The sequence below is a fragment of the Dama dama genome, chromosome 30, assembly GCF_033118175.1.
Source record: "Dama dama isolate Ldn47 chromosome 30, ASM3311817v1, whole genome shotgun sequence".
Classification (NCBI taxonomy): Eukaryota; Metazoa; Chordata; class Mammalia; order Artiodactyla; family Cervidae; genus Dama; species Dama dama.
Genome location: NC_083710.1, coordinates 71,469,803 through 71,495,520, shown reverse-complemented (window position 1 = coordinate 71,495,520; position 25,718 = coordinate 71,469,803). Strand labels below are relative to the sequence as shown.

At 40.0% G+C, this 25,718-nt stretch overlaps 1 protein-coding gene across 1 annotated transcript in view; it reads right to left on the bottom strand.

Moving 5' to 3' along the window:
• The window catches only part of LOC133049633 (ATP-binding cassette sub-family C member 4-like), a 287,184-nt gene that overhangs the window by 148,527 nt on the left and 112,939 nt on the right, over nucleotides 1-25,718 (bottom strand). The window contains exon 9 of the mRNA XM_061133773.1: nucleotides 6,703-6,804. Coding sequence (XP_060989756.1) covers nucleotides 6,703-6,804 — 102 coding nt within the window. The remainder of the gene's footprint in view (nucleotides 1-6,702; nucleotides 6,805-25,718) is intronic.

Genomic DNA, 25,718 nt, shown 5'->3' with positions numbered 1-25,718 from the left:
TTAGACACCCACGGATTTTAAGTAGGTGAAATGACAAGGCACCTGCTTGAAATAAAAACTTCATGATGCATATTAACTTATTAAAATAATATACTTTATAGAGTATCCAGTATGTGAAGCTTTTTAATCATTTATAAGTTTTCACTATGACCCTTGGCTTTAATTGACTATGTCTCATTAATCTCCACAAGGGAGCTACATGGGTATATGGCAGACCTGGCCCTTTAAATAATTTGAATCTCCACTAATCTCTCCATTTTCACTTGATAAAGAAAGAATCTTAGTAATGCTCAGCAAGCAAAGGAGCACTTTATACAAAGAATTGTATTCTCAATTGTATTCTCAATACGGGTTGGCCAAAAAGTCTGTTCATTTTTTTCTGTAAGATGGCTCTAGTAGCACTAAGTTGTCTTTAACTTTACTCAAAATAATGTCGTTAAGATTGTATTATGACAGCTGTCATATCAGCATGCATTTTAAAAAACTTTTTGAAATTGGTGAATTTTCATGTAGCCATTTTAATATTAAAATAAAAAAGCAACATTTTGACACATTATGTTTTGCTACTTCTGTGTTTTTTTTTTTTTTTTTTTTGCTTTACTATTTCAAGAGAGGTAAAAATGCCACTTAAATGCAGAAAAAGATTTGTGCAGTGTATGGAGAATGTGCTGTGACTGATCAAATGTGTCAAAAGTGGCTTGCAAAGTTTTGTGCTGGATATTTCTTGTTGAACTATGCTCTACTGTTAGGTATGCCAGTTGAAGTTGATAGAGATCACATCAAGACATTGAGAACAAACAATGTTATACCATGCAGGAGACAGCTGACATACTCAAAATATTCAAATATTTCATTCAAAGTATTGAATGGAAACCGTTTGCACCAGCTTGGTTATGTTAATCACCTCAATAATTGAGTTTCACAGAAGTTAAGCCAAAAAAAAACCCTTCTTGATCATACTTCTGCAAGCAGTTCTCCACTTAATCGTAACAGAAACGTTCCATTTTTAAAACAAATTGTGACAGGTGATGAAAAATGAATGTTGTACAATATTGTAGAACCGAATAGATTGTGGACAAGTGAGGTGCACCACCACCAACCACACCAAAAGCCAGTCCTCATCCAAAGAAGGTGATGTTGTGTATATGGTGGAATTGCAATGGAATCCTCTATTATGAGCTCCTTCAGGAAAACCAAATGATTAATTTCAACAAATACTGCTCCCATTAGATCAACCGAAAGCAGCTCTCTATGAAAAGCATCCAAAATTAGTCAAGAGAAAATGCATAATCTTCCATCAGGATAACGCAAGACCGCATGTTTCTTTGATGACCAGGCAAAAAACTGTTACAGATTGGCTGGGAAACTCTGACTGATCCCCCATATTCACCAGACGTTGTACTTTTGGACTTCCATTTATTTCATTCTTTACAAAATTCTCTTAATGGAAAAAATTCAATTCCCTGGAAAACTGTAAAAGGTATCTGGAACAGTTCTTTGCTCAAAAAGATAAAAAAATTTAACCCAAAACTGTGAAAAATTGAAAAGTTCTTGGTAAAAATTAAAACTGTAACTTTTATTTTTGCTTAAAAACCAAAGAAACTTTTTAGCCAACCATAAAAAAACTCCTGTAAAAGGCAGTCAAGGCTCTAATCTCACTAGAGCACTAACTTAACACCAAAACCAACAAAAACAAAAAAGGGAATAGGTGTAAAGTATGACATCATGGGTTACAGCGATAGCCCTAAATTTTACACTGATTACATGCATTACCTGCCCTCGCTAAACAGGAATAACAAAGTACTTCTGTTTAAAAAAAAAAAAAAAAAAAAACAGATGTGCTGTTCCATGTACAATCCAACAGAAGAGCAAATGACAGAGTACTCATCATGCCATTCACAAGTTGTATCGCTGAGTAATCTGTAAGTTCTAAGGTAAAGAGATTTAAGGGTATGTATATTGGAAAAGGCAATGGCACCCTACTCCAGTACTCTTGCCTGGAAAATTCCATGGAAGGAGGAGCCTGGTAGGTTGCAGTCCATGGGGTCTCGAAGAGTCGGACATGACTGAGAGACTTCACTTTCACTTTTCACTTTTATGCATTGGAGAATGAAATGGCAACCCACTCCAGTGTTCTTGCCTGGAAGAATCCCAGGGATGGGGTTGCACAGAGCCGGACACGACTGGAGTGACTTAGCAGCAGTAGTAGCAGTATATATATATATATATATATATATATTTATTTATTTATTTATTTATATTTACATATACTAAGTATTGAGAAAACTTCTGAATAACTGCTAGTTTTTTCTTTTTCTTAAGAGAGTGATCACATGTGATTAGCAAAATGCCTGAAAGGCTAAAGGAATAGGATCTAGATTAAAAGTTTGGAAAATCTTCTAAGTGAAAAATTCCTCTGGAAATAACTGAACTGATTATGGAATAGTCACTTGCTAAAACAACAATTACTTATAATCATCAAATTATACCAGATTTTATAGATGTACAAACAGTATCAAGAATAGAGTTTACTCCTTGGAAGAAAAGCTATGAAAAACCTAGACAGCATACTAAAAAGCAGAGATGTTACTTTGTCAACAAAGATGCATATAGTCAAAACTATGGTTTCTCCAGTAGTCATGTATGGATGTGAGAGTTGAACTATAAAGAAAGCTGAGCACCAAAGAATTGATGCTTTTGACCTGTGGTGTTGGAGAAGACTCTTGAGAGTCCCTTGGACTGCAAGGAGATCCAACCAGACTAAGCAAATCAGTCCTGAATATTCATTGGAAGGACTGATGCTGAAGCTGAAGCTCCAATACTTTGACCTCCTGATGCAAAGAGCTGACTCATTGGAAAAGACCCTTGTGCTGGGAAAGAAGGCAGGCAGGAGGAGAAGGGGATGACAGAGAATGAGATGGTTGGATGGCATTACTGGCTCGATGGACATGAGTTTGAGCAAGCTCTGGGAGTTCGTGATGGACAGGGAGGCCTGGCATGCTGCAGTCCATGGGGTTGCAAAGAGTCAGACACGACTGAGTCACTGAAGGGAACTGAAATGAACTGATCAAGAAGAAACTAAATTTTAATACATAAGAAACATTTTTAAAGCTTATCCACTCCTTTCTTCTTGCCTGACACTTAGGGTTCCTAGTTTACTACTTTTCACTTGGTTAAGACTACAAAATACAAACATCGGATTACTGTCTGAAGATCTCAAAGTCGATCAGGGCCACACACTGAGTTCCCTCCCTGTTCAGGCTTCGGGATCAGGCACTGCTCTGCCACAACCAGAAGGGGACAGCACTAGACAGCCCATGGGTACTGGGTATGTTCCCTCATGGTTATTCAGGCTCTGGGGACCACTGACTCAACAAAGATCATCAGCTGAGTCCCCCACTCTGCGTGAGAACAGTGTGAAACCCCTGCCCCATGGGGATATGGAGATACCCTTAAATATACTTTAAAGATTAGAGATTTAGATCAATTCCCATCATTTCATAAATGAGACTTGCATCCATGAGACCATCCCCAACCTGTCCACCTGGCTGTCCAGTGGAGCCAGTTAGAGCTCATGTCTATCTCCTGCCTCCCAACCCAGCAGAGGCTTCATTAAGACTTAGTTTCTCTTCAAAACTTCCAATGTCTTTGCCTTTCTCCCTCCCAAGGGCCCTCTCACCCATGACCTAACTTGACAGCCCCTAACTACTGATGACTCTGCCAAGGTGCACAGTCTTTCCATAGGCAAGTCCAGGATAACACAATAGGGTGTTCTGTACAACTATGCAAGTTGTACAGAAATCTAAGAACATGTTCTTGGAAGTTCTTAGAAGAAGAAGAAAACTTCTTAGTTTATAATGTTGCATAGTTTGATACAAGAGAAATTTGGTAATTGGTCATATAGTGGCTCGGAAGGTAAAGACTCCACCCGCAATGCAGGAGACCTGGGTTTGATCCCTGGGTTGGGGAAATCCCCTGAAGGAGGGCATGGAAACCCACTCCAGTATTCTTGCCTGGAGAATCCCCACAGATAGAGGAGCCTGGTGGGCTACAGTCCACGGGGTCACAGATAAAACTTAGTGACTGAAAAACAACATATAAAGTATGTGTCAACATTCACATAAAGTTAACATCATAATGGAATTTTAGTGGTGCTTTCCATAAACGCTTCAAGTGGATTATGACAAGAAATACCAAGCAGGAGGAAAATCTACTCTATTAAGGTAGGGTAGGTCAGGCACCTTGTATGAGTTCCCATGTGCAAAAGGTGTAGGGAGGTGGTTGTATATATTTGTTCTATATATTTATATAGAACATACTACTGTCTTGTTGGTGGAGATGAAAGGTGCTGAGTCAGAAGTAGGTGAACACAATGCAGGTGGCACAACAGAGTCACTGGCATGAAAGACAGGAGGAGTCTACAGAGCCTGGACATTTGCTCTGCGGTCCCCACTCTGACAGCAGCCAGGCTCCCGGACTCTGCTCTGGAGGGTGGACCCTCTGGTAGAGGTGTCTCCTCCCTGAGTCCTTCCAGTCCTGGGGCGGGAGCAGCTTCCTGCCTTTGCTAATGGCTGAGCTGCCTCATCCACCACTGCTTTGCCCTTTTCTGTTCTTTCATCTCCTATGTAGCTAATTTCCTGCATGGAATCCCCCCTCCCCTGCTGCAGGTTTGGTTCTCCTGATTAATCCACACTGACACAGGAGGATGTACACAAAGAACTATAAAGCCGGAGGCTGGAGGAGGCTTTCAGTTGTCTGTAACGGGGCTGCACTGGGAGTGCAAACTTGAGAACTTTTGGAGAGTAGTCCCTATTATTTTTCCTATTTGCTAAATTTCAGAAATAAACCATGTGCTGGGGAAATCTTTGTGATATCACCAGTTATCCCTGTTATAGCTTGCCACACAGTACAGCCCTTCAACTTGGAATCACTGATACTCACTATGCCCACCTGCTCTCTCCTCCTGCCCCTGGCTGCCACCAAAGTAGACAGAATCATCCAGAAGCTTAGGATAGAGGAGCCTCACCCTACCCCACAGCAAAGATCCAAATCACTCACACTATGTAATAAGATATTTAATAATATTAAGGCAAAAAACATATACTGATTGTATCCAAAGTCTCTGGTCTCTAACAACTGATTGTGTATTTGTTAGTTAACCATTTCTATACTGCAGCATTTTGTCTCTCCAATCCTACAAATTCTAATCTTATAAATGCATTTACTTCAAGTTCAAAATATGATAACCCTTTGAAACTTCTCTTGAAAATGAGACAAATAACAATATGTCAAATTCCTCGGGCCAACTTTATTTTTAGTGTTAGTAAGTGTTAGTATCTCAGTTGTGTCTGACTCTTTGTGATCCCATGGATTGTAGCCCACCAGGTTCCTTTGTCCATGAAATTCTCCAAGCAAGAATACCACAGTAGTTTGCAATTTCTTTCTCTGGAGTTCCTGTAGGGGAAATTAGAATTGGACACCTCAAGTCCAAGGGAGCCCCCTGGGCATGTTCATTACCAGAGCATTCCTCTCCTTTGTAAAGCACTTCTGACTGCCAGATTGTTTAATTGTGAGCCATACAGAGGCCATCACTCTTTTGATCTTAACATAACTAATATGCACCCCAAAGATCTTTCCTTCAGGACAGATGAAATATTTCCCATTTTTGCAAAACACAAAATACCAAAACACAAAAGATGCAGACAATTTCCAACAAAAATGGTACAAGACGGATTCCAGCATCAATGCATACAGATGAACTGGCCACCAATAGGGTAAATAAATTTACCCTATAAAAAAATGAACTAATTTTATCTAGGTTACCCACTCCCACAAAAACTAGCTTCCAAATGAACCAGTTCCAACTGGACCAGTTCCCAAATCAGGTAAATAAATTTATCCTACATATGAGATATGGTGGGCTTGCCCCATGAGAACTAGTTCCCAATGAACTGGTTCAGGGTAGTGTCCAACAACATCTCCCCTCTGTAAATGGGTACCCAACCAAATTAGCTTGTCCTATAAAGGAAAAGCCCAGATTGAGGGGAAAAAATGTTCCCGGTGTGCACACTGGAGCAGCTTACCCTTCAAAATCAAGCCCATTGGCTTGTAACACAAAACAACACACAAAACAAGTGAACCAGTTGAATCAGCTATCAAATTGGGTAGACTTACCCTACAACTGAAATCGAGTCTGTTGACTCTAGAAGTCTGCAGTTCCTTGTCTCAATTGTCAAGCTCTGAGGGAAGCTGGTACCCGTTCGGGGAATCTTGAAGGAAAGAACCTCAGGACAAAGGATCCCAGTAGCTGCACCAATCAATATTCCCTGATTGGTGCCAGCTAGCCACGATCAGCAAGGTTCCTGACTGGCTAAGCCAAATTGTTACCGAGTCCAACCTCACTCTGCTCACCGCATGACAGGCAATGAATCTGAGAGACAAGGTTTTGAGGCAAGGATAAGACCTTAATTGGGGAGCTGGCAGATCAAGAAGACGGCAGGCCAGTGCCTCAAAACAACCATCTTTATTTTTAATCTCTATTAATTGCAAACCTCATTCCTGATTCAGAATTTTTATAACATACTTCCATGGTAAATGGGCAAGTCACATTTTGTATCATGTGTAAAATCTCAAAATCCTCCAATAAATCTATGTCACAGTTGTCCTTTATCAGTCACAATCATGAAATTAAGGATTTGTTACCTTATCCCAAAAAGCAGTGAAATCTTCCATGTTCACAACTGTTTTACCATTTGATGGCAGCTGATGATTGCACTGTGGTAACTCATCAAGTAACAGAAAGTCCTACAGAAAAAGGAAAAACACAGACTGTTTAAATTATAGGAACAAAGCACAAGCAAAATAATTGCTTCCATGGAATTTGCAATATATTTTACACTGTATTTCATTATGTTCTCTTCAGTTCAGTAGCTCAGTCATGTCCAACTCTTTGTGACCCCATGAACCACAGCATGCCAGGCCTCCCTGTCCATCACCAACACCCGGAGTGTTGCACAAACCCATGTGCACAGAGTCAGTGATGCCATCGAACCAACTCATCCTCTGTCGTCCCCTTCTCCTCCTGCCCCCAATCCCTCCCAGCATAAGGGTCTTTTCAAGTGAGTCAGCTCTTCGCATGAGGTGGCCAAAGGATTGGAGTTTCAGCTTCAGCATCAGTCCTTCCAATGAATATTCAGGACTCATCTACTTTAGGATGGACTGGTTGGATCTCCTTGCAGTCCAAGGGACTCTCAAGAGTCTTCTCCAACACCATAGCTCAAAAGCATCAATTTTTCCGCACTCAGCTTTCTTCACAGTCCAACTCTCACATCCATACATGACCACTGGAAAAACCATAGCCTTGACTAGATGGACCTTTGTTGGCAAAGTAATGTCTCTGCTTTTTAATATGCTATCTAGATTGGTCATAACTTTCCTTCCAAAGAGTAAGCATCTTTTAATTTCATGGCTGCAGTCACCATCTGCAGTGATTTTGGAGCCCAGAAAAATAAAGTCTGACACTGTTTTCACTGTCTCCCCATCTATTTCCCATGAGGTGATGGGACCAGATACCGTGATCTTAGTTCTTAATGTTAAGCTTTAAGCCAACTTTTTCACTCTCCTCTTTCACTTTCATCAAGAGGCTTTTTAGTTCCTCTTCACTTTCTGCCATAAGGGTGGTGTCATTTGCATATCTGAGGTTATTGATATTTCTCCCGGCAATCTTGATTCCAGCTTGCACTTCTTCCAGCCCAGTGTTTCTCATGATGTACTCTGCATATAAGTTAAATAAGCAGGGTGACAATATACAGCCTTGATGTACTCCTTTTCCTATTTGGAACCAGTCTGTTGTTCCACGTCCAGTTCTAACTTTTGCTTCCAGACCTGCATACAGGTTTCTCAAGAGGCAGGTCAGGTGGTCTGGTATTTCCATCTCTTTCAGAATTTTCCACAGTTTATTGTGATCCACACAGTCAAAGGCTTTGGTGTAGTCAATAAAGCAGAAATGCAGGTATGACCTAAATCAAATCCCTTATGACTATACAGTGGAAGTCAGTAATAGATTTAAGGGACTAGATCTGAGAGACAGAGAGCCTGATGAACTATGGATGGAGGTTCATGACGTTGTACAGGAGACAGGGATCAAGACCATCCCCATGGAAACGAAATGCAAAAAGGCAAAATGGTTATCTGAGGAGGCCTTACAAATAGCTGTGAAATGAAGAGAAGCAAAAAGCAAAGGAGAAAAGGAAAGATATTCCCATTTGAATGCAGAGTTCCAAAGAATAGCAAGGAGAGATAAGAAGCCTTCCTCAGCGATCAATGCAAAGAAGTATAGGAAAACAACTGAATGGGAAAAACTATAGATCTCTCCAAGAAAATTAGAGATACTAAGGGAACATTCCATGCAAAAAATGGGCTCAATAAAGGACAGAAATGGTATGGACCTAACAGAAGCAGAAGATATTAAGAAGATGTGGCAAGAATACACAGAAGAACTGTACAAAAAAAGATCTTCATGACCCAGATAATCACAGTCGTGTGATCACTCACCTAGAGCCAGACATCCTGGAATGTGAAGTCAAGTGGGCCTTAGAAAGCATCACTACGAACAAAGCTAGTGGAGGTGATGGAATTCCAGTTGAGCTATTTCAAATCCTGAAAGTTGATCCTGTGAAAGTGCTGCACTCAGTATGTCAGCAAATTTGGAAAACTAGTAGTGGCCACAGGACTGGAAAAGGTCAGTTTTCATTCCAATCCCAAAGAAAGGCAATCCCAAAGAATGCTTGTCATTAATTATCATTAAAATCATCATTCTTAAAAGATAATGCTATTAAGTCTCTCTTTCTTACTTTTCACAAGCATCTTTTCACAAACACATGTCTCTGCTCCTTAGTCAAAGTCCTCTCCTCCTTAACGGAATGATCACATCTTCCACTTCTAGCTATTTTCCACACCAATTATTAATAGGAACTATTCAATGCAATTTAGCTGAATAAAATAAAGTCTTGAAAATCATTAGAAAATTACTATAATCATATACAGGAAATTCCCTCTTACCCTTTAAATGCTAGAAATAATTCGATGAGAAAAGACACAGTCGGAGAGAAATTGAACAACAGAGACCACTCCCACCTCCACCCCCAAGTACTATGAACATGTGGCAGAGACTACTGGCTGTCCTCAAAACCTACTCTCTTTCTTCCACGCTAACAAAACCTTGGGTTTTAGCTGCACATGGCAACCTGGAAAGCAACCCTCTCACTCCAGCCTCCTGAGCAGATAGGAGCAGCTACGTGACTAAATTCAGGTCAGTGGAGCGTGACAACAACCAGGACCTTTCTCCACCCCATGGCCTGGGCCTTGGAGGCTGCCAGCCTGGTCAAGGTCACAATGCATTTGACATCATGGAGGATCATCCTAGCCATGGAGCTTGTTACAGGTTAAATTATATCCCTCTCCCAAAAGATATGCTGAAGTCCTATCTAGGAACTCCAGTTACATCAAAATGTGACTTTATTTGGAATTAGAGTCCGATTAAGATGCAATCATACTGGAGTTGGGTTGGCCCTGAATCCAATGTGACTGATGTCCTTATAGAGGACCCTGAGACAAACACAGGCAGAAAACAGCCACCTGAAGCAAATGGAAACTGGAGTGGTGGCAGTTAAAAACTAAGGAACCCAAGGTTTGCCTGCAACCACCAAAATCTAGAAGAGGCAAAGAAAGATTCTCCCTGTGACCAGAACTCAGAGGGATCAGTGACACTGCTGACACCTTTATTTCAGGCTTCCAACCTCCACAACTGGGAAACAATAAATTTCTGTTGTTTTAACCACCTGGTTTGTAGTACTTGGTTATGGCAGCCCCAGAAAACAGATACAAAGCCTTATAAGGTTTCTTGCATGAGTGAAAAACAAACTATATTTCTGTGAAAAGTAGCTTTATCATGCATAATTCTAGGACCTACAGGCACAGAATCTTAACCAACACAGAGGGCAACTGAAACAAGCATGTGATGATGTTCAAAAAAGGAAATGGACATGAATAGTAAGCTACTACTCTAAACCCCATAAATAGCCTTCAAGTCCTTGACATCCGTATCTATTGTGCCATAAAGCTACAAATTTGATAACCACCTTCTACTTCAAAAGAACAACTGTTCCTCTTCCTCCTTTGTCACCAGGTCCTGGTGGTGGCAGGCAAGGCACAAGGACCACGTTGGGTTGCACCCTGCAAGAAGTTTCTGTGGCACTAGAACAAGGCCAGGTTACTCCACTGAGTTCTGTCAAAGATAGCTCTCCTTTATCAAGAAGACCAAGTTACTGTATCAGGAGAGGTGGTCTTAAAGCAAGTTGAAGAATCAGAGAAAAGATATAAAAAAGGTCACTCACTGGGGGATTTAGATGAAATTCCTATTGCAGTAAAAGACAACTTTAGCACATCTAGCATTGAGACAACGTGTGCATCAAATATGCTGAAAAGTTACATATCACCTTAAAATGCCAGAGAGGTTGTTGGATCAGGGAGCTCTGTTAATGGTAAAAACAAACTTAGTGTACTATAATTAACAAGGTTTCTTTGAAGAATAAGAATGACTTTCTCATGACCCCCAGGTGAAGGGCCAAGAGCAGTAAAAAGTACATCGTGGAAAAACATCTTGAAAACAAGATGCTGAAGTAGTGATGTGACTGATGGAAAAACATTAGTGACTGTTCTCGTGACCAGAGCCTTGAGGGAGTTGCTGAGAAAGGTCATCACTAGCTGAAGGGCTAGACATAGTCATGAAAGGCCTGAAGGTTTGGCATTAAGGACAGTGCATTGGATGTCGTCACCCCCGATCTGAAATTGTAAAAAAAAAAAAAAAAAAAAACAGATGTCTTTAGAGCACACATAAGAAAGTAGATGCTAGCAATAAAAAACCTGCAAGGATCAGGATCTTGGCTTTTGCTTGTGAATGGCATCAGCCCCCTTATCCTCACCTTATTTCTGAGTCTTACTTTGCTTTATTCTTCTGTGGTACTGCTCGTCCATGTTGGTTTTTTGTTGGGCTGATCCCAACACCTAACCAGGAAACCTTGACAAACCACTTGTCCAATGCCACACACAGGGAGCTAGCTTCACAATAAAGAGGAACCACAAACTTCCAGCCTACAGAAAGGCCATCCCAAACACAGCAATCTAAACAAAATGAAAAGGCAAAGAAATATACAGCAGGTAAAGGATCATGATAAATGCCCATCAAGCCAAACAAAACAGGTGGAGATAGGGAGAATACCTGGAGAAGAATTCAGAATAATGATAGTAAAGATGGTCCAAAATCTTGAAAACAAAATGGAGCTACAGATAAATAGAATAGAGACAAGGATTGAGAAGATGCAAGAAATGTTTAACAAAGACCTAGAAGAAATAAAGAAGGGTCAATCAATAATTAATAATGCAATAACTGAGATCAAAAGCACTCTGGAGGAAACCAACAGTAGAATAACTGAGGCAGAAGATAGGATAGGTGAGGTGGGAGATAGAATGGTGGAAATCAATGAAGCAGAGAGGAAAAAAGAAAAAAGAATTACAAGAAATGAGGACAACCCCAGAAACCTTTGGGACAATGTTAACATTGAACAACATTCAAACCATAGAAGTCCCAGAAGAAGAAAACAAACAAACAAAAAAGGCCATGAGAAAATATTCGAGGAGATAATAGTTGAAAACTTCCCTAAAACGGGGAAGGAAATAGCCACCCAAGTCTAAGAAACCCAGAGAGTCCCAAAGAGGATAAACCCAAGGATAAAGACCCCAAGATACATATTAATCAAACTAATGAAGATCAAACCCAAAGCGCAAATATTAAAAGCAGCAAAAGAAAAGTAGCAAATAACATCCCCATTAGGATAACAGCTGATCTTTCAATAGAAACTCTTCAGGCCAGTAGGGAATGGCAGGACATACTTAAAGTGATCAAAGAGAAAAACCTACAACCCAGACTACTATACCCAGCAAGGATCTCATTCAAATATGAAGGAGAAATCAAAAGCTTTACAGACAAGCAAAAGCTGAGAGAACTCAGCACCACCAAACCAGCTCTTCAACAACTGCTAAAGGATATTCTCTAGACAGGAAACACAGAAAGGGTGTATAAACTCGAACCCAAAACAATAAAGTAAATGGCAGTGGAATCATACTTATCAATAATTACCTTAAATGTAAATGGGTTGAATGCCCCAATCAAAAGACAAAGATTGGCTGAATGGATACCAAAACAAGACCCCATATATGCTGTCTACAAGAGACCAACCTCAAAACAAGGGACACATACAGACTGAAAGTGAAGGGCTGGAAAAAGATATTTCACACAAATGGAGACCAAAAGAAAGCAGGAGTAGTAATACTCATATCAGATAAAATAGACTTTGAAATAAAGGCCGTGAAAAGAGACAAAGAAGGACACTACATAATGATCAAAGGATCAATCCAAGAAGAAGATATAACAATTATAAATATATATGCACCCAACATAGGAGCACCGCAATATGTAAGGCAAATGCTAATGAGTATGAAAGAGGAAATTAATAGTAACACAATAAAAGTGGGAGACTTTAATACCCCACTCACACCTATGGATAGATCAACTAAACAGAAAATTAACAAGGAAACACAAACTTTAAATGACATAATGATAGACCTAATTGATATCTATAGAACATTTCACCCCAAAACAATCAACTTCACCTTTTTCTCAAGTGGCACATGGAACCTTCTCCAGAATAGATCACATCCTGGGCCATAAATCTAGTCTTGGTAAATTCAAAAAAATTGAAATCATTCCAGCCATCTTTTCTGACCACAGTGCAGTATGATTAGATCTCAATTACAGGGAAAAAAAAATGCTAAAAATTCAAACATATGGAGGCTAAATAACACACTTCTGAATAACCAACAAAGCATAGAAGAAATAAAAAAAGAAAACAAAATATGCATAGAAATGAATGAAAGTGAAAACACCACAACCGAAAACCTACAGGATTCAGTAAAAGCAGTGCTGAGGGGAAGGTTCACAGCAATATAAGCCTACCTCAAGAAACAAGAGAAAAATCAAGTAAATAACCTAACTTTACACCTAAAGCAACTAGAAAAAGAAGAAATGAAGAATCCCAGGGTTAGTAGAAGGAAAGAAATCATAAAAATTAGGGCAGAGATAAATGAAAAAGAAACAAAGGAGACTATGGCAAAAATCAACAAAACTGAAAGCTGGTTCTTTGAGAAGATAAATAAAATGGACAAACCATTAGCCAGACTCATCAAGAAAAAAAGGGAGAAGAATCAAATCAACAAAATTTAAAACAAAAATGGAGAAATCACAACAGACAACACAGAAATACAAAGGATCGTGAGACTACTATCAGCAACTATATGATGATAAACTGGACAACTTGGAAGAAATGGATGAATTCTTAGAAACGTATAACCTCCCAAAACTTAACCAGGAAGAAACAGAAAATCTAAACAGACCCATCACAAGCACAGAAATTGAAACTGTAATAAAAAATCTTCCAACAAACAAAAGCCCAAGACCAGATGGCTTCACAGCTGAATTCTACCAAAAATTTAGAGAAGAGCTAACACACCAACTCGATGGGCACGAGTTTGAGTAAACTCCGGGAGTTTGTGATGGACAAGGAGGCCTGGCGTGCTGCGATTCATGGGGTCGCAAAGAGTCAGACACGACTGAGCGACTGAACTGAACACCTATGCTACTCAAACTCTTCCAGAAAATTGAAGAGGAAGGTAACATCCAAACTCATTCCATGAGGCCACCATCACCCTAATACCAAAACTAGACAAAGATATCACAAAAAGGAAAACTACAGGCCAATATCACTGACAAACATAGATGCAAAAATCCTCAACAAAATTCTAGCAAACAGAATCCAACAACATATTTAAAAGACCATACATCATGACCAAATGGGCTTTATCCCAGGGATGCAAGGATTCTTCAATATTCACAAATCAATCAATGTGATACACCACATTAACAAACTGAAAGATTAATATATATATATATATATATATATTATATATATGTATTATATATATATATATATATATTTATATATATATATATAATTACCTCAATAGATGCAGAGGAAGCCTTTGACAAAATTCAACATCTATTTATGATTAATAAAAAAAAAAAAACCTCCAGAAAGCAGGCATAGAAGGAATAGACAACAAAATAATAAAAGCTATATCTGATAAACCCACAGCAAACATTATCCTCAATGGAGAAAAATTGAAAGCATTTGCCCTAAAGTCAGGAACAAGACAAGGGTGCCCACTCTCACCACTACTATTCAACATTGTTTTGGAGTTTTAGCCACAGCAATCAGAGAAGAAAAATAAATAAAAGGAATCCAGATTGGAAAAGAAGAAAAACTATCACTGCTTGCAGATTACATAATCCTCCACATAGAAAACCCTGAAGACTCCACCAGAAAATTACTAGAGCTAATCAATGAATATAGTAAAGTTTCAGGATATAAAATTAACACACAGAAATCCTTGCATTCCTATACACTAACAATGAGAAAACAGAAAGAGAAATTAGGGCAAAAATTCCATTCACCATTGTGATGAAAAGAATAAAATACTTAGGAATAAATCTACCTAAAGGAACTAAGGCCTATATATAAAAAACTGTAAAACACTGATGAAAGAAATCAAAGATGACACAAATAGATGGAGAAATATACAATGTTCGTGAATCGGATGAATCAAATATAATGAAAACAAGTATACTACTCAAAGCGATCTATAGATTCAATGCAATCCCTATCAAGCTACCAATGGTATTTTTTCACAGAACTAGAACAAACCAGAATTGAAAGAGACATATGTACCCCAATGTTCATCACAGCACTGTTTACAATAGCTAGGACATGGAAACAACCTATATGTCCATCAGCAGACAAATGGATAAGGAAGCTGTGGTACATATATACAATGGAATATTATTCAGCCATTAAAAAGAATGCATTTGAATCTGTTCTAATGAGGTGGATGAAACTGGAGCCTATAATACAGAGTGAAGTAAGCCAGAAAGAAAAGCACCAATACAGTATATTAATATATATATATGGAATTTGGAAAGATGGTAATGATGACCCTATATTTGAGACAGCAAAAAAGACACAGATGTAAAGAACAGACTTTTGGACTCTGTGGGAGAAGGCGAGGGTGGGATGATTTGAGAGAATAGCTATAAAACATGTATACTACCATATGTGAAACAGATCACCATTCCAGGTTCTATTCATGAGGCAGTGTGCTCAGGGCTGGTGCACTGGGATGACCCTGAGGGATGGGATGGGGAAGGAGGTGGGAGGGAGGGTCAGGTTGGGAAACATATGTACACCCATGGCTGATTCATGTCAATGTATGGCAAAAACCACTACAATATTATAAAGTAATTAGCCTCCAATTAAAATAAATAGCTAAAAAGAAAAATAAGTGGTGGTACATATATACAATGGAATATTACTCCGCCACTAAAACGAATGCATCTGAGTCAGCCTTAATGAGGTGGATGGGCTTCCCTGGTGGCTTAGACGGTAAAGCGTCTGCCTGCAATGCGGGAGACCCAGATTCAATCCCTGGGTTGGGAAGATCCCCTGGAGAAGGAAATGGCAACCCACTCCAGTAATCTTGCCTGGAAAATTCCATGGATGGAGAAGCCTGGTAGGCTACAGCCCATAGGGTCGTAAAGAGTTAGACACGACTGAGCGACTTCCCTTTCCCTTTAATGAGGTGGATGAACTAGAGCCTATTATATGGAGTCAATTATGTCACAAAGAGAAAAACAAGTATCAAATACTAATGCACATATGGGGAATCTAGAAAGATAATACAGATTAACCTATTTGCAGAGCAGCAATAAAGACCCATAGAGAACAAACTTACAGACAAGGCTAGTGGGGGAGGAAGGAGAGGGATGTATGGAGAAACTAAAATGGAAACATACATTACCATATGTAAAAGAGATAGCCAATGGGAATTTGCTTTAGACTCAGGGAACTCTAATCAGGGGCTGGGTAACAACCTAGAGGGGTGAGATGGGGAGGGATGTGGGAGGGATGTTCAAGTGGGAGGAGCATGGGTAAACCTATGGCTGATTCGTGTTGATGTTTGGTAGAAACCAATGCAATACTGTAAAGCAATTATCCTTCAGTTAAAAACAAATAAGCTTAAAAAAAAAAAAAAAAAAAAAAAAAAAAAGCTTGTACCTACAGAGATAACCTGGATAGCCCAGTGAACAGGCAACTCAATGTTCAGTGGAGACCACCTCAGCAGATGTTAAAAATGCACACACACACACACACAAAAAAAACAAAAACAAACAAAAAAAAAACAGTAAAAAGGGAATATCCACCTCCAAATCTGAGCACAGCAGGTGGAAGTGGAACTCTGAGTACAGAAAGAAGTACAACCTGCTGGGGCCCAGAGTCATACCAGATGGGCATGTGCTTCTCTCTAGGGAGGGCCCAAGATGTCAGCACTTCTCTAAGAATAGAGCTTCAATGAATGAGAAATTTTCCCATTTCCTTCTAAAAGTTAAAATGTCACTTCTGCTATTTCAGAGCCCCAGGCCAAAGAACCAGAATAACTCCATGTTACACTGAGTTCATTCTCCTAGTTACCAATCACAAACAAGCTCAGTGATGTCACAGAGATGTTTGTTATGACCTAACAGACCACAATGGACTCAAAACTTGTTAGCTAGTAGAGCACAGCTTTAGTGAGAAAGTTTCTTTACAAGTGGTCTCTCCTTAGGTTCCTTGAGTGCAAAGAAACATTATGTATGTATGTATTCAGAACTTGAAAAAGAAACTAATGACAATCATACATCTACACACTTAAAGTTTCATCACTTAACCTGTCTTTGTCAGAACATCAATGTCACCTCATGTTTATCATTTGACACATTTACTGTTGATAAGTATAAGTATTTTACTTTAACACATTTATTGTTGATAAGTATAAGTAGGGAGGCAAATTATTTAATAGTTTATTAACTAATTTAACAAACTTTAAATTATTTAAATTATTTCAAACAAATTATAATTTACTAAACACTTTGTATAGTAAGGAAAAAAAGCTTTTCTAAATATGAAAACATGAAGGAAAACATAAGAGACAGAACCTTCTTGAAACCACTAGAAAATTGTATGGTGGGAGTTTAACCCACCTGGTATTTTACATTAGTAGTTTTCTCTCTCCCTGGGATTCTCCCACTACCAAATACTCAATCTGATAAGCTTTACATAAAAGTTTTCTGTGAAAGGTACACTAGTATTCTTAGATATCTTTACTGTGAATCCCTGAAAGAGAAGAAATTCACAACAGAATTCAGTTCAGTTCAGTGGCTCAGTCGTGTCCGACTCTTTGAGACCCCATGGACTGAAGCACACCAGGCTTCTCTTGCCATCACCAACTGCCAGAGCTTGCTCAAACTCATGTCTATAAAGCTGGTGATGCCATCCAACCATCTCATCCTCTGTCATCTTCTCCTGCCTTCAATCTTTCCCAGTAATAGGGTCTTTTCCAATGAGTCAGTTCTTCACATCAGGTGGCCAAAGTATTGGAGTTTCAGCTTCAGCATCAGTCCTTCCAATGAATACTCAGGACTGATTACCCTGAGGATTGACTGGTTGACTCTCCTAGCAGTTCAAGGGACTCTCAAGCGTCTTCTCCAACACCACAGTTCAAAAGCATCAATTCTTCGGTGCTCAGCTTTCTTTATAGTCCAACTCTCACATCCATACATGACTACTGGAAAAACCATAGCTTTGACTAGACATACCTTTGTTGGCAAAGTAATGTCCCTGCCTTTTAATATCCTGTTTAGGTTGGTGATAGCTTTTCTAAGGGGCAAGTGTCTTTTAATTTCATGGCTGCAGTCACAACCTGCAGTGATTTTGGGTCCCCAAAAAATAAAGAATTGCTTTACTTTATAACAAAACTTTTTGTTGGGGGAGAATGTATGATGTAAATGGCAAGCAAATAAATCTTTGCCCCAGTCTTTTTTATGTATGTATAATTTGAAATCAAATTTTTTCAAAGGAAAAGAAAAGAACAACTGGTAAAAATAGAACATTTTCTATTTTGTTTCTTCCTTTTCTGTGCAGGAAAAGGAAGACAGGATCCTCGCATTTCTCCCAAAGACCAGCTGGTAGGAGATGTGATCAACTGTTTCTCTCTTCCTCTCATCCAGGTTCACTGAGAACCTAACACAGCATAGCTACTCCTACCTGCCCTGAGCTTGTGTTCAACAGGAGGCAGGATGGACGGATGGTGGTCTAAGGACCCCTCGGCAGACTCAACCACCACAGCCTGAGTTCTCTCTCCACACCACCTCTCCCATCGTCATCCAGGTATGGTCTCTCACCTGTTCTGACACAGCTCATCCTTCTTCCAATTCTGCTTTTTTCTTAAAACAACACAATTTCAGACTCTCACTATTAATCTTTTCAAATACTGATACAACTTTTCTTTTGCTGGTTCTGAGACAGGCTGGGACCTGGGACCTTTTGCTGTAGTGCTGCAATGCTTACACCTGGACACATCTCTCCTCCAGCAACCAATTACAAAGAAATCTTATGGGACTAAAAATAACTGCATGCATGTGCAGTTGGGGCAAATTCTGGACCCAAAAAGATACAAAGAAATAAAAAACCCCAACTGCCACTTTTTGAAAAGCCTAGAGAAAAAAAAGCATGTCAGAAAAAAAGCAGGGTACTACACATGCCCCTGCACACAATACCACCTTAGGAGTGGACAAAACACCTAAACCACACCTGTGTCCTGGCCCCTGGACACACCCCTACCCTCTCCCCATATAAGGAACAGGCTTGCCCCTCATCAGGGAGCGAGCAAGCAAGGGAAACTATTATTTGTTCTCCCTCCCGGCTGCTGGAGCAGGGGCCCCAATAAAGCCTGGCCTGAATTTCTTGTCTGGCCTCTAGTCAATTTCTATTGATTAAGGAGGCTAAGAACCCTGGTAACAGTTCCTTCCCCAGCCCTTCCCAACACCACTTCCTCCTGATCTCTTTACAACACCTCTAAGAGTGTTCACCCTCCAGTGACCAACAACACCTAAGTCCACACTCCCCAAGTGGCCTCTGCCTGGAAACCCTGAGTACTAACTCCACCCATTCTTCTGCATCACCTCAAATACTAATCCTCCTGGGAGCCAGTCAGGATGTCTCCAGCTGATACTTACCTCCTTACTCTGAATTCCCATAGGGGATTCCCATTACATCACATAGAGGGTGGATAACTATGTCATTCAAGCACTTACAGACACAGTCCCAACTCTAATGAGACTGAACCCTGCAGAGTCGGCCCATCATGGGTATCAGTTAAAGGAAGGAACAGACTGTAGGGCTGTTCAAATAAGTCCAACCACAGACAAGCTACAGCCTTGTATAGTCAGAGCTAACACAGCAACAAGAAAAAAGTTATATATATATATATATAAAATAAATCTTGTCAAGGCAGAAATTCCAATTGCAGCTTAAACATATTCCCAAACACAAAACTTAATATTCAGTGTGTGCATATCAGAATATAGAATTCTCCACCTTCAAAAAAAAAAAAAAAAAGAAAAATTATGTCTTAAGTGAGGAAGTAAATCTGTTGAGCACTTGTCTATAAATAACACATCTGAGGGGGAAGTTACAATCTTCCAGAGGTTAGATAAGACTTCAGTCACCATCTGACCAGTTTGTAAATGTTCCAGAAGTGCTGGCTGAATTCTCTAGCAATCAGGGTGATAAAAAAACCAAAATTAAGTTGCCGTTAGAGCCACTCTCACAGACCTGGGTTCTTGGACCCTTGAATCACTAGAAATTGATAAGAAGCTAGATGAGAAATTCAGGCAAAGCTTTAGTGGGACTCATGCTGCAATATGAGGGAGTGTAACAGATAAGAACAAAGTCTGATTCCATGTTGGATCTGTTTCCTTTACTTTAAACTTTGCTTGTCGTAACTTTTGTTATTATAATCATTGTCTATAGCTATAAGCATATATAATGGCCTGCCCTCAAGGAACCCTGCCTCTCTGTCTGAATGTTAAACCAAAATGCTTTTGTTCACAGAGACATCCTGAAGCTGTCCACCTGAGAATGGCTGCAAAAAAGAAGAAATTAATATGTACCCTACCCGAGGCTGGCCATTCCGGAGATATTTGCAAGATTAATGACCTTTTTACTTTACTTCCTCACCTCTTCCTGCTCTGTAGTCTACAAAAGAAACTCGCATCCAGAACCAAATAAGATGGTTATTTTGAGATACTAGTCTGCCATCTTCTTGATCAGATAACTTTGCAAATAAAGTTGTATTTCTTGCCTCAACACATTGTCTCTGATGTATTGGACTGCCATGTAATAAGAAGAGTGCACTTTGACTTAGGACTGAAAACAACTAACAAGTGTCCTTGCTCACTCACAGGGGGCTGGGGGCGGGGGGTAAGCTAGTTCCTTAAATGGAATGAAAGTTGAGGTGGATCAGTGAGTGGAGCTGAAGAGGTGGCTTAGGTGCTCTACCCACCCCTTTGATGGTGCTATGTGCAGGGATTGTGTGCAGTACATTGCTTTTGCTCTGGGTACCTCAGAAATGACAGTTTGGTTTTGGCCTTTTGTATCTTATTGCTCATAATTTATCCCAACTGCCAGTGCATGCAGTTATTTTTAGTCTCTTATAGTTTCTTTATATTTTGTTGCTCAAAGAGATGTTTTTCCACCTATAAGCAGTTCAGTAAAGCATCCCACAGCCCAGCCTATCTCACCATGAAGTGCAGGACAAGCACAGGTCATGCAGGAAAGTATCAAGGTCAGAACTACAGCCAAAAAAGACTGACATTCCAATGGATAATAGGGGAAAATCTAAGCAGCTTTGTGAACAATATAACCTCAGAGACACATTTTACTGGATGTAAAAGTTATTTAAGATTTTTAGTGCTTTGAAGTTAAAACAAGCTCTTTTGAAATCCTATTGAAGTAATGCAATGCCAAAACCACGGGCTCCTTTCTTCACTTAGAGAAAAATAGATGGACTCCTTTGTTATGAGGTTATAATATCAATAAATCTTCATTTTCTGTACATGAAAAAAAGGAAATTGAAAAGCATGTGTAAACAAGAAGATACAATGTTATGAAACCCATATGCAGGTCCACAGGTAAAACCCCTAAACCCCTTCCAAGGTGGGCAGGGGTGGTAGATTTTCTTCCTAGGACTCCCAGACAGGATAAGCAGAAATTATGAGAGATGACCATACAGTCTACCAAGTACCAGGCTGCAGGAAGCAGCAGGACTCAACACCATACTATGTTCTAAACTCTATACCTCATAATGATTCCAAATGATCTACGGTCAAACCTTGCCCAGTTCTGACCACCTAGTCAGTAACTCAGCTGATCTTTTCTTCCTTTCCTGCTTCCAAATTCACCTTTTAATTGGGATTAACACATATAAGTGAGAGGCATGGGAAGGAAGAAAAATGAACATCAGATCAGATAATTATATTCATTTCCTATTTCCTTTTAGAAACTAGAAAGGAGGTTGAATCAGACGTGGTTGCTCATTGGGATCGGTCGTATAGCAAACACTGGGGGATGTCAAAAGCCTCTCAGAATACAAAACCAAGTTTATGATCTTCTCTTCCCCTTGTTGTTCAGTCATTCAGTCGTGTCCAATTCTTTGTGACCCTAATGACTGCAGCATGCCAGGCTTCCCTGTACTTCACCATCTCCAGCAGCTTGCTCAAACTCACATCCCCTGAGTCAGTGATGCCATCCAACCATCTCATGCTCTGTTATCCCCTTCTCCTCCCACCTTCAATCTTTCCCAGCATCAGGGTCTTTTCTAATGAGTCAGCTCTTAGCATCAGGTGGTCAAAGTATTGGAGTATTCAGCATCAGTCCTTTCAATGAATATTCAGGACTGATTTCCTTGAGGATTGACTAGTTGAGTCTCCTTGCAGTTCAGGGGACTCTCAAGAGTCTTCTCCAACACCACAGTTCAAAAGCATCAATTCTTCAGTGCTCAGCTTTCTTTATAGTCCAACTCTCACATCCATACATGACTACTGGAAAAACCATAGCTTTGACAATATGGATCTTTGTCGGCAAAGTATTGTCTCTGCTTTTTAATATGCTGTCTGTGGAAAATTCTGAAAGAGATGGAAATACCAGATCACCTGACCTGCCTCTTGAGAAATCTGTATGCAGGTCAGGAAGCAACAGTTAGAACTGGACATGGACCAACAGACTGCTTCCAAATAGGAGAAGGAGTACGTCAAGGCTGTATATTGTCACCCTGCTTATTTAACTTGTATGCAGAGTACATCATGAGAAACATTGGGCTGGAAGAAGCACAAGCTAGAATCAAGATCGCCAAGAGAAACATCAATAACCTCAGATATGTAGATGACACCACCCTTATGGCATAAAGTGAAGAAGAACTAAAGAGCCTCTTGATGAAAGTGAAAGAGGAGAGTGAAAAAGTTGGCTTAAAGCTCAACATTCAAAAAACTAAGATCATGGCATCCGGTTCCATCACTTCATGGCAAATCGATGGGGAAGCAGTGGAAACAGTGGCTGACTTCATATTTTTGAGCTCCCAAATCACTGCACATGGTGACTGCAGCCATGAAATTAAAAGACACTTACTCCTTGGAAGGAAAGTTATGACCAACTTAGACAGCATTTTAAAAAGCAGAGACATTACGTTGCCTACAAAGGTCCGTCTAGTCAAGGCTATGGTCTTTCCAGTAGTCATGTATGGATGTGAGAGTTGGACCATAAAGAAAGCTGAGTGCTGAAGAATTGATGCTTTTGAACTGTGGTGTTAGAGAAGACTCTTGAGAGTCCCTTGGACTGCAAGGAGATCCAACCAGTCCATCCTAAAGGAGATCAGTCCTGGGTGTTCCTTAGAAGGAGTGATGCTGAAGCTGAAACTCCAATCCTTTGGCCACCTGATGCAAAGAGCCGACTCATTAGAAAAGAACCTTACGCTGGGAAAGATTAAAGGCAGGAGGAGAGAGGACGACAGAGGATGAGATGGTTGTATGGCATCACCGACTCAATGGATATGAGTTTGGGAAAACTCTGGGAGTTGGTGATAGACAGGAAGTTCTGGTGTGCTGCATCCATGGGGTCGCAAACAGTCAGAAAGGACTTAATGACTGAACTGAAATGAACTGAGGTTTGTCACAGCTTTTCTTCCAAGGAGCAAGCGTCTTTTAATTTCATGGCTGCAGTCACCATCTGCAGTGATTTTGTAGCCAAAAATAAAAATAAAATTTTGCACTGTTTCCATTGTTTCCCTATCTACCTGCCATGGAGTGATGGGACTGGATGCTATGATCTTCATTTTATGAATGTTGAGTTTTAAACCAGCTTTTTGGCTCTCCTCTTTCACTTTCATCAAGAGGCTCTTTTGTTCTTCTTCACTTTCTGCCATAAGGGTGGTGTCATCTACATAGCTGAAGTTATTGATATTTCTCTCGGCAATCTTTATTCCACCTTGTGCTTCATCCAGCCTAATGTTTTTCATGATGCACTATGCATATAAGTTAAATAAGCAGGGTGACAATATACAGCCTTGATGTACTCTTTTCTGTATTTGGAACCAGTCCATTGTTCCATGTCTGGATCTAACTGTTGCTTCTTGACCTGCATACAGTTCTCTCAGGAGGCAGGTAAGATGGTCTGGTATCTCCATCTCTTGAAGAATTTTCCACAGTACTTTTGTGATCCACACTATCAAAGCCTTTAGCGTAGTCAAAAAGCAGAGATAGATGTTTTTCTGGAACTCTCTTTCTCTTTCTATAATCCAACAGATGTTGGCAATTTGATCTCTCATTCCTCTGCCTTTTCTAAATCCAGCTTGAACATCTGGAAGTTCTCAGTTTGCATATTGTTGAAGCCTAGCTTGGAAAATTTTGAGCATTACTTTGCTAGCGTGTGAGAGGAGTGAAATTGTTCAGTAGTTTGAACATTCTTTGGCATTGTCTTCTTTGGGATTGGAATGAAAACTGACCTTTTCCAGTCCTGTGGCTACTGCTGAGTTTCCAAATTTGCCAGCATATTAGAACTCCATATTTCAACAAATCCAGGTATTTTACAGCCCATAACCCAAAACAGCCCAGCATTCACCTCTCCTTCCTGCCATACCCAATTCAAGACATGCCCTGAGTTGTGCTTGAATGCTCTGAAATCTGGCCAAGTCTATTTCACTCTAAACCAAACTACATCATCTCGTCCCTGGACCATGCACTGCATCAGCCTCCTGACACACTCATCTCCCTGCCTCTGTTCTAGGTCCCCACCCCACCTCCCTGTCCAGTTCCAAGGCTGCAGCCAGGTGGAGTTCTGAGACACTAAAAACCTTAACTTGTGGTTTCCTGTACAGTTCCCTGCTCAGGCCTCCAGTACTCTCTACTCTGCAGCCTCAGACATTTTGGTTCCTTCTTATGCACTAAAAGCCTTTGTCACAGTCACCATCCCCATGAAAATGCAAAGTATCAGCTTCCCACCTCCCCCACCCTCACACACGAAATTCTCCAGTCTTCCCAGGAAGTACCATCTCCAAAATTAAACCAACCTCTCCAAAAAGTACCTCATTTCACCTCAGACTTCTCCTTCCAAGAACTAATGACACAAAAACACACATCCACAGTGAGTTTCACTATTTGGTTTGTTATTAACCCCCAACTTGATGAAAGAAATTCCAAGGAGGACAGACTTCTCTGTATTTCCTTACCAGCCATTATACATACACACCAAGCCTGTGCCAGGCTTCAATTATTTATTCAATTATCTTGGTGATGGAATAGCTGAATAAATTCCAAATTTGCCCCTAAAACACCTAGTGTAAACCAAGACAGGTTTTTCCTCTAAACTAATTTTACTTTCCAAATGATCTTGACATCCTCTCTATTGGATTTGCACAGTTTGGATTTGTTTGCTCTTTTCCACAACTAGGGCACTGTTTCCCAAATGTGGCCTATTTTCAGGTACCCAGAGACATTGACTAAATGCATATTAATAGACACCTTGGACTCCAGCCAACACCTAGTGAATCAGAATCTCCAAGGTGTGATCACTTAGTTTTAATACGCACTCCAGGTGATTCTGATAAACTAGAGAACTAACCTTTTTAAGGGTTAGAGAAATCAAATGAACTTAAAAAGAGGCTAAAATCTAAAAAATTTAATTATATATGTTTCAATAATGATTTCAACCCACCAGGAAGCAGTTTGCCATTCTGAAACTAACCCTTCTCATCACTCTATTCTTGGCCATGTGTCCCACATTTACTGAAAATGACTGTCAAAAAGATCTCAATTCCTAGGCCATTTTCCTGCCAGAAATTTTATGTACATGAGAGAAAATTGATGTTTCTTGCCCAAATCAAAGGTGCTTCCTTTACCAGGACACAAAGAAACCTGACAAAGTCAGCACCAGGAAAATTCAAAGTTCTCAGCAGGTCATAATGTTAATGTTATTGCACACACCTACATAGGAAGGGATTTCAAGCCTCAGACACAGTTCAGGTGAATTTTGGTGGAAAAAAAAATCCTACCCAAATATTTTAGCACAATTCCCTAAAAACCTTCTTTAGGACCGCTTTTGTGCTACACTCTTTGGTGCACCACA